The sequence below is a fragment of the Haplochromis burtoni genome, unplaced genomic scaffold (assembly GCF_018398535.1).
Source record: "Haplochromis burtoni strain Fernald_Lab_line unplaced genomic scaffold, NCSU_Asbu1 Contig_471, whole genome shotgun sequence".
NCBI classification, from domain to species: Eukaryota; Metazoa; Chordata; class Actinopteri; order Cichliformes; family Cichlidae; genus Haplochromis; species Haplochromis burtoni.
The window spans coordinates 4,477-14,891 of NW_024582832.1; the positions used below are offsets into that span (position 1 = coordinate 4,477).

Below are 10,415 nucleotides of genomic sequence, written 5' to 3' on the forward strand. Positions count from 1 at the left end.
ATTGTCCACCAAAAACTGAAAGGGCTTAGATCTAAATGAACTTTTGGTTTTTATTGAGTTGACAGGATGTTTTCAGTATCATAATAGTGATTGTGAATTCCTGTTCTGATACCAGTATTTACAACAATCTGTCCGATAGTCGATACTTTTTTCATTTTTCTTATTTTTGTTTTATCCGAGGGATACAAAGAAGTCTTTAGTGTAACAAAATAATTAGAATGTTTGGAACTCTTTTAGCTTTTAAAGATTTTGCCAGCACAAAATTTGTGTAACATAACACATTTCGGTCACTGATCCTGGTAAATACCACTATATTTGCTGATATGCTGGTATCAACAAAGGCTATATTGGTCTATGCTGATATTTCTCTAAAATATCTTCGTGCATGCTTTCTATGAAGCATATATTTTGAACTTGCAAACATAACGGATCTACCAGCAGAAATAGCCAACAATCAACTGGAAAATGGTCAGCAGGAAGAGAAATGGTTCTAGGATTGATCCAAGTGGAACACCAGCTCACTCTTGGATCTAAAAGGTACCATTAACATTTATTTACTGAGTAATTAAATAAATATCTTTTACTCATTTAAAAACAAGATTATGACATGCTTATATGACTACTGTTATGTACTGTACAGGAGGTTTTGAAGATTAGTTACATGGTTTTATTTAAACTGCTGTGATTTAAATTTAAATTTAAATTTCAGGCGCTACGATAACGGTAATCTAAGCTTTACAAGCTATACAGGGTTCCATTTTAATACATCACACTGATCCCACACAGCAAAAATACTGGCTCATTTACAATTTGATGGCAGCAACATATCTCTGAAAGGTGGCAGAGGGCCATGTTTACCACCAGTGTTGGTCAAGTTACTTGAAAAAAGTAATCAGTAACTAATTACTGATTACTTCCCCCAAAAAGTAGTCCAGTTACTTTACTGATTACTTATTTTCAAAAGTAATTAATTACTTAGTTACTTAGTTACTTTTTAAAAACACGATTTACAACCTGAATAGGTGATAAAGCAATAGATCTTTCAGCCCAATTCTACTTTTTCTGCATAATCCATCACACAAAATGTAATCAAATGGAAAAGTCTCTTTTTTTTAAACTTGTTTTATTAGTTTTAATCTTTTAACTTTATGCATCAAGCAAAAATGTAATTATATGCAACATTCTCTGACTGGAAGAAATTTGTTTAATATTTAAACCTATTTTCTGCACATTCCAGCACATAAAATATATTTTTTGTGTTTACACTCAGTCTTTCAAATAGATGCAAGTAAAACACAGCAGAAAATAAATAAAGTCAAAGACTAGCAGTCCTGTTGCTCTATTTTCACCTGTAAAGCAGGAGCGGGGTAGGCGGAGGTTTCTGGTGCAGGTGTGCCGCAGCGGTCAGTTGAAGAATCCGCGAGTTTCTCTGTGAATTTCCCATTGCGTCGTTGCGCACTCGGTGCTTGCTTGGACGTTTAGGGGTTTTTTCGCAGTAAAAATACGTTTTCTTCTCATGCACAACAGACGCTAATGTTTTTGTCACTTTTTATGGAATCAAACTTAAAGTAAGGTCAGTACTTCCACACTTTAAATGCTGCACGCTCATACTCTCTCCCGCACTCGATATATGATCCACTGTTGATCTGCACACAGCTGTTGTCACGAATGTCGCACTTGCTTACGTCACTGTCATGAGACATTCTCGCAAAAAAATCACGGTTTTAGTAACGCAGTAACACAGCGTTCCTACGGGAAAGTAACGGTAATCTAATTACCGTTTTTGCAATAGTAATCCCTTATTTTACTCGTTACTTGAAAAAAGTAATCCGATTACAGTAACACATTCTCTGTTTACCACCCTGTGGCATCCCCCCTTCTTTGAAGATGTCTGTAAACATCTGTGAATTGAAGAGACCAGCTCCTGGACTTCTGGGAGAGGAATGTGGCTCAATTCTTGCTTTTGCACCCATGCTGTTGTAATAGCTGTAGTATTTGGTTTGACAAAGAACCCATCTGGAGCATGTATTGCTCTAAAACCTATATATACCGTTCAGCATCGATAGTACCTTTCCAGTTGTGCAAACTGCCAATGCCAGGTTTTGATTTTTCTGACCACAGAACAGTTTTGCCTCAGTCCACTTTTAATGAGGAAGTTGGTTTAGAAAAGTAGGCAGCATGTGTAGATCATGTTCACTTATGGTTTCTTCTTCGCATGATAGCCGGCATTTGTAGGTAGCACATTGAGCTGTGTTCACAGACTTCTGGAGGTGTTCTTAAGCCTATGTGATAATGTGTGTGACAGGATCATGTCTGTTACAATGCAGTGCCACTTTAGGGCCTGAAGATCACAGACATTCAACACTGATTTTCAGCCTTTTTTAATCTGTAGCTCTGCTCTAAAAGAACCTATGTACCTGGGCCCGCCTACTACGCTTGCAAAGGTAAAATGATTGGCTAGAATTCAAAGTGTGTGACATCTCAGGGGAAATAAAGCACCGAAAAAAAGCACCGAAATGTGCGCTGCTTTTCGGTCTGGTTATTACCGTTTATGTCAGCCACACAAATATTTCTCCAGATTGCACAATTTGTAAATGGATTTCTTTTTAAATTGGTGTCTTTCTCCTCATCTTTACTTACCAGAAACTCTGCCTCTCTAAGATCTTTTTGTTACACCCAGGCATGTTACTGATCCATTTCCATTAACCTAGTTAGCTGCAAAATGTCCCTCCATTTGTTTCTTTTTAGTACCACTTACTTACCTTTTGTTGCCTTTGTCCCACCTTTTTATGAGACTTTTTGCCGCCATCAAATTCAGAGTGACCTTTTTTTAATTTAATATATTTTCTATGTTCTATTTTTGATAAAATATGAGTTCATGAGTTTGGCTATATTTACATTTTAGACATGTTATGACCTGGCTTAAAAGCTGCAATATAAATAAACACCAGAATTCCACAAAGAAGAGGTTTTATTTTAAATTACATAATAAGTTAGCTAAAACAGCTGGTACCACTAAGACAAAGACTGGTGCGCCTTCCTGAAAGCTTGCCTCAGGTATGCCTTTATCCATACCTCACCAGGTGTGGTCAATTAGCAACAGCTGAACACTGCAAAGAGGTTAGGGGCTGCAGAGGGGCGTAACAGACAGCAAAGCAACTTTTTCAAATTGGGATTGTATTATGACATCATAATCATACTTCATGCAAAGTTTGTTTCATCTTTTTTTTTTAGCTTTAGGGAAGATTGGTCTATGCTCGTTAATATTCACTACGGTGTTTTCAGCTACTTATGAAATTTTACAATAGGTGGAATGACAGAGGCCTGTTTGAATTTCTCAGGAGCTTGAGTGCTTTAGCTGAACTGCATTTTCTTTCAGTGAATTTTCACTCCGCCAGTTTTACTAAAAGGAAGAGGAGGTTCTGACACTCCCGTGTATCAAAAGGCAAATTCCCCATCTCATCAGACAGGCTGATCATGACCTGCGTGAAGACCTTTATCTAGTGAAAATCAATGCAGAGCAGCTGCCAAACTCTCAACACTGAAGGCTCCAGAGGAAGAGGAAGGGAGAGACTTTTGGCATTACTGTAATAAGCCGTTATCCTACAAAATGTGGAAAACCACCAACACATGTTAGCCAAGCTGGAGCACACACACACCACCCACACATAGGAGCAGCACAAAAGCAATAAGAGTACTTGTAAAACCATCCCCAGGACTGACAGCAACCATATAACAAATCACAAACACAAATAGTGTAGTCTTCCTCCCCCACGGTGCAAACTAAGTCCCCCTCCTCCCCCGCTACCTCCAGACACTTTTCAAAGCATCATTTCTCACGCATCAGCACATGAACTAAACGAAACCCAGAGGTGCTTATAGATTGTTCCTCATAAACAAAGCCATCACGCTGCCCATCAGGGGTCTCAGAGGGTCTCACCTTTCTCCTGTTAGCCAAACAGCTAAATGGAACATAAAGTTGTTCCACAGGCTACGAGAAAATACCGAGGCACTCTTTCGCTTTAAACAATCATTTATAACAGCTAATATGTAACCAAGACAATAACATTCACAGTAATATGTTCTCATCACGAACACAGGATGTGCAACATGTAACGTATACTTTATTGATCCCCGTGGGGAAATTCCTCTCTACATTTAACCCATTCACTCAGTGGGCGCCCGGGGAGCAGTGTGTAGGGACAGTACCTTGCTCAGGGGCACTTCAGGGTAGCCGTTCAGTGGATTTGAACCCCTGACCTCCCGATCATGGGGCCACCACTCTACCTACTGAGCTATCTGTTCTTTGGCACCTCTGCTTTACAACCAGTTCATTTAAGAAAAGGTGTCCTTTACTTCTACTGCTCGTGGCAGTACTGATTGTTGGTCAGGAAATCTTTGATCCAGGAGAATGTGGCAGAGGGGACCTGAGGGTGGTCCAGTTTGGTGGTGAGGATGTCTATGGTGTTGAACTCTGAATTGTAGTGCATGAAGTGCATCATGTAGCTCTTCCAGTTCTCCAGATGGCTCAGTGCTATGTGATGGTGATGGAATCCTGCATGGACCGATTTACTCCGAGATGAAGGTAAGCAGTCTCTGATGTGGTGAGAAACTATTGAAACACCTCATGACTACAGACGTTAGGGATATAGGTCTGTAGTCATTGAGATGGTCTATTTCAGACCTTTTGGGGATGGGAATGATGGTGGAGGCCTGCAGTTGGTCTGCCCGTGCTCTGACCACAGCCCCAGGGATGTGGACAACGCCTGGGCCTCTCCTGGGGTACACCGCTCTCAGTCTCCTCCAAAAACATTTTAACAATGAAAACACTCTTTTTAAATTATAATAATTAAGCAGACGCATGTTGTTTCCCCATTTTTTATTATACAGATGTACTTATGGGAGCTCATATCAAACAAGGCCATATTGAAAGAGTGAGACAAGTGTATGTACAAGTGATGCAGCTGAGCCAAACGCTGCCATGCTGGTTCACACCTGATGCTTAAACCTTCTACCTATGAGGCACAGTAGATCAGGAAAAAAAAAACTTGCTTAAAGAGAAGGTGCTAAAACAGCTGGTTTCAGACAGAGGATGAGCTGACATTGCTGCACCAAGGCCCACATCTAAGAAAAATGGGCTGTGAATCATGCAAAGTGAATCTATAGAGTCCAGAATTGAAAATATAGCACTGGATGCAAGCGTAGCAGTACCTCCTCTACATGAGTCCTTTTGCTTTTTGGCCAATTCAAATAACAAATGTGAGAGACAGATGTGGGTGGATCGATCCAAATATCAGTAATCAGTATTGCTATCTGATTACTTTGTTTCTGTCCTCAGCGTGCAGCCCACTGATCTGTGTTCAACAAATTATTTTTCTGGAAAAGAAAAAAAAACAACCTTCAAACACACACTGTGAAAAACGTCTGAACCTTTTCAAATTATTGATGATTCATCTCACAAATCATGACATACTACTCTCCCCTACATAATCTGCCTATATAGCTGAAAATATCGATATCTCTATTGGCGATAGATACTCATATTTACTTGGCATCAGATCAATACCAAGTGAATAAGTATGGCACAGAACTAGTGAGTGATAAAGAAAATGATTGGTTTGGTCAGGTGGATTTATCACAAATTCTTAATAAATCTTGTTAAAATGGATGGAGATCCAACGTCACCCCAAGCACGTAGCCCTGCATGGACACCCCCATATAAACGGTGTCTCCACCACTGCTGCGTTGTCACTTAGAAAAGGAAGCTCTGGAGCTGATCGAGCTTGAAGTCAGTCCACCTACGGATGAGCAGCAGCCAGTTTGTGTATGATTTCTCTAAACTGTTGCAGTGACGGTGGTGTGAACAGAGAGAGAGAGAGAGAGAGAGAGAGGAAGAGAGTGTGAGAGCTCCTCAGTTGCCTTAGCAGCGCAGCCTCATTCCTCCACAGTCGGGCTTCAGTCCGCTGTACTGCGCGCTTCCCGGGGCTTCCCTCACGGCTCCCCATCAGTTAACCCTGTCACACTCCGCCTGGTCTCCATTTATTCCACCGTGCTCGAGATTTTCAAAAGAGAAGAAGAAGAAGGAAAAGAAAAGCAAACAGAACTCTGGGCCGCCTCCAAGTTTCCTAAACGCCCCTTCTCCGGCTGTTATGAAGGAAAAGGTGGCGGGCTGATCGGCTCAGTCACTCAGCGCAGGTGTGAAACCAGAAGCGAAGAGAGGATGGCTCTACGGACGGGGAACGGGACTGTGACGGAGTGGGGGAACCTCAGCGTGGAAGTTAGCGACTACAACGTGAGCAACACGAACCGCTCCGTCCCCAGCAGACCGGCCAGAGCCAGAGGTAAGAGCACCCAGTTTTCCACAAATGAATCATCCAGGCTGAGGTGTTAAACCGCTACAGATGGCACCAACACCTGGCCCCAGACCCGGTATAAACAGATAAGGTGTTAAACCCTAATGTTATTATTATTATTATTATTATTATTATTATTATTATTATTATTATTATTATTATTGTTGTTGTTGTTGTTGTTGTTGTTATTATTATTATTGTTATTGTTATTAGTCTGATTTGGCTTAAATTGCCAACATTGTTCTTCAATATTCATCCTTTCATACAAACTAAATCTGAGTGATTAAAAAAAAACAGCTTTCATTTCTTGTTAACAGTGTTGATTCCCTCCAAGTTACAAACAGACAAATGACTAATTCCTTGGTTACAAAAATGCAATCAATAGACCTCATGTAATTTCCTCTCCTTACTCATATATGTAGAACACCAAATGATGTTTTACCTACAGATCATTTCCCCCCCACACTGTGTCCGATCTGTATTTTTAAAAGAAAGCCATTTGCAATCAGGAGTTGTTTTCTTTCTTTCCTTCTTCTTCTTCTTCTTCTTCTTCTTCTTCTTCTTCTTCTTCTTCTTCTTCTTCTTCTTCTTCTTCTTCTTCTTTTTAAATCAGCTCTCCTCATCCTCATTGTATGTAACCAATCACCCAGCTTTCCAATTTACTGCTGCTTCTCTCTGCATCAATAACGCCCCAATCAGAATGAGCAGCAGCAGCAGCAGCGGCAGCCTTGTGCAGAGTGAAAAGCAGCTCTAATTCCGAGTGTTTGTTCTTCTCGCTCTCAAAGTGGGCAGGAGATTAAGCCCAACACCAGAGAAGATAAGGCTCTCACAATAAGTCTATCAGGACACCAGTTGAGCACACAGGCTGATTTGGAAAATGAGGTTGAGAGGCTCTTTTTAATTTTTTTCCCACCCCCCGCCTCTGCTGCAGTATCGAGAATATTTCAAATCTTTCCTCGCTAAGTAATTCAGAGCCATTCCTCCTTGTGTGCTGCATTACTTTTATTGACCTTATATGTGAGGCAGGCATCAACATCAGTGGGGTGATCTACCCAGCCAGAGAGCAATCTAACACTGTGAGAATTGTGGTCACATTGCTACGTCCACCTCACATGGCTGGCTGGCACATAAACTTCTTTTTATTCATCTTCATCCTTCAGGGTCTCCTCAGGCCATAAGACAGTGATGGATATGAATGTGTATTGTTACTCTCAGATATCCACAGCTGGGGCAGTAAATTAAAGCCCCACCCCCTCACTTGAGTTCCTGATGCAAAAGGAACAGAAATGGTTTGTTTTGATGTTGGGGAGAAACAAAGAAATCAATTTAATATTATAAATGGACCTTGATGATAGCTTTCAACATAAAGTGTTAAATTTAAGGTTAAATTCCACATCAAAAGTAGTTTAGGTGAAATTCATTTAAAAAGTTATTACAGTAGATGAACACAGTGCAAATATATTCTCACACACTGAAGTGGGTTTCATTTACTCTACAAAGTAGCTTCAGTTATTTAGCAACAATCAGTTTCATCAACTCAAAAATGGGAGAACATTTCAAATAAAGCCACATTAGTTTATACAGTGTAGCTGTAGATTCATATTAATTAGTAACTGTCTTCAGCCATGGGTGAAGGTTTTGTTTGCACATTTGGAGGTTGGGCATTAAGCGAGGACCAGAGGGATGCTCACCCTGGAAACTTTATGGAGAGTTTTGACTCATTTGAATGCTTCATTTATCTTTTGTTTACTTTGTTATTAATGTTATTTATGTAAAAGAAAACACAGAAATCTGCAGTCACTGTGCTGACAGTTATGTTTTTTGTCCCTGGCATCCCTCCTGAACTCCTGAAATCTATGTTTTCACTATAGAATAATGAGCAGATCATTTCCTCTCCCACTTGTTTCTCCTATAAGACATCATTGTATAGTGACAGATCCCAGTCACAGCTTTCTGTAGCCCAGAATGGGATCTTTAAATAAATTCTTTTGTCTAATGAACAGTCAGAAGTGATGGGTGGGTGGTTTATAGCTGTATTTCTAACAATTACAGGGTGCTGTATTCAGCTTTATATCACAACTGCAGCCTGCGCTGTTAAGCATTTCCTTTTCTCTTAGTTACTATAGAAGTCTTCAAGTCGTGAGGTTTACCTCTCTGGGCTGGAATGGAAGATTAAAGCATGAGCAAAAAGAGAGACGTGACACAAACTACTGTACAACGTGAAAGGAATGGGAGCATGCTGCTGTTCTAAAAAACTGGCGTACAGTAGATTCCACACTCACTCAGGCAGATCTGAACATGAATATACGATGAATGTATTTTTAGAAATCACATGGCGTAAGCTTTGCAGGGATCTCATTATTAAACTAAACATTTTGAAACGCACTTAGAAGGTGTATTTAATGTTTTGTTCTTTTTTAACTACAGAAGAACCAACAGATTTCAGTTAGGGCAGCTCAAAAGAAGACTTCTGTTGTTATCTGCAGTCATTTATGTGTCTCTGTCCTGGATTAGACATGCATGTGGATGTGCATAAGTCAGCGAGTGCAACAGAAAAGCTGGAACACAGAACAGAGCAGGCGTTAGTGACATGAGATGTGACAGTGATTGTGTCAAAGGCAGCAAAGAAGGAGGCCCTCAGGTCAAGATGGGCTGCAAAGCGACAGTTGAACAGAAACTGTGAGTAGGTTAATATATCTTAACCAGCCTACCCTATTTAAGTAACTGGCAGGATGTGAAGGACTTATGCTATACCTGATTTTAAAGAAAAAGAAAGAAATTCAGGATGTCCACACTGAGGTCAGTGGGAAGAATACATTGCTTTCATTCACTTGCACCTTTTTCTTTCTGATTTTGATTTCTTTGTATGGTTTTCTTTTAAATTTACATTCTGCAGATGACTGACATGTTTTTACCGCTTGTCTGAAGAGTTGCTTAACAGATAGAGCAGCTGTAAAACACCGACTGCACAGAACTAAAACAACATCGGACATGCATCATTTCAAAAATAATCCTTCTGGACTCCTGAGAGCAGTTCAGTTCAGACACGGTGCTGCTTATGTGGAATATCTGTAGCTGCACCTTGGCTATGCTTAGACACTCTCCGTTCTCCAGATGATTCAAAGTGGCACTCTGCTGAGCTCACCCTGTCTTGCGATGAGTTATCTTGAAGTGGATCTCATGAGCATTAAATGAACATTTGTTTTTAGAAGGAATCCAATAAGTCGCCTTGGGCACTGAGCAAAAGTGGAAAAACCGGAGAGCAAGACAAGAGACGTGCTGCTGCAGAGTCAGCTGTGCACAGTATACACAGTAAAAGAGCTGGGAGTTTCTAACATTGTACCCATTTCTACAATGTTGTATCTTGTGGAAGAAATTAGAATCTTGTCCCCTTGGGGTGTTTACATAGAGGTGTTGTCTGTCATAACGCGATCACAGTAATCAGAGCTAATAATTGGAACATTTTGAAGCAACTTGTTGAGGTGAAACAAATTGCATGAATGCACTGTGAGTATAAAGATTTGAATCATCCTGATAATGAGAAGCTGCATCTTGATAAAATCCTGGTCTCTTAGTAAACAGTTCCTGCCTTTGCCCTCTCATCAGGTTACTCCATTAAAACAGCACATACAGATGGGAATAAAGTTATCAGGCCACATATGAATTAAAGCTTCTGTCAAAAAATTTCTCAAGTGCTTTTTTCTGCAGAGTGAGGGATTTTTAATATAGCATTTTTAAACATACTAGCTTCCATTAGAATTTTCTGTTTGCACACAAGAACAGCATTATTTTAGAAAAAGCAAGAATCATTAGCCCCCTTTTATTGAGCCATAACAAAAACCACCGCTGTGCAATGATGTGCTTTAACTCAACGCTCAAAGCTTTTAAAATCAAGTTAAAACAGAGGTTTTTCTTCTCATTTACACATAGTATAAAAACTCAGCAAGGATTTGAGTTGTCACTTGAGAAAGCATAATGCCAGAAAGAAAGCTGGAGACAGATATACAGTGGGGCAAAAAAGTATTTAGTCAGCCACCGATTGTGCAAGTTCCCCCACTTAAA

At 40.1% G+C, this 10,415-nt stretch overlaps 1 protein-coding gene across 1 annotated transcript in view; it reads left to right on the forward strand.

The window, feature by feature from the left end:
• The first annotated feature begins 5,723 nt into the window (after positions 1 to 5,723).
• Positions 5,724 to 10,415, forward strand: part of LOC102299385 (cholecystokinin receptor) — a 61,092-nt gene continuing 56,400 nt past the window's right edge. Inside the window, exon 1 of the mRNA XM_005951740.3 lies at positions 5,724 to 6,341. Within this exon, the coding sequence (XP_005951802.1) occupies positions 6,221 to 6,341 (121 nt within the window). The 5' untranslated portion in view covers positions 5,724 to 6,220. The remainder of the gene's footprint in view (positions 6,342 to 10,415) is intronic.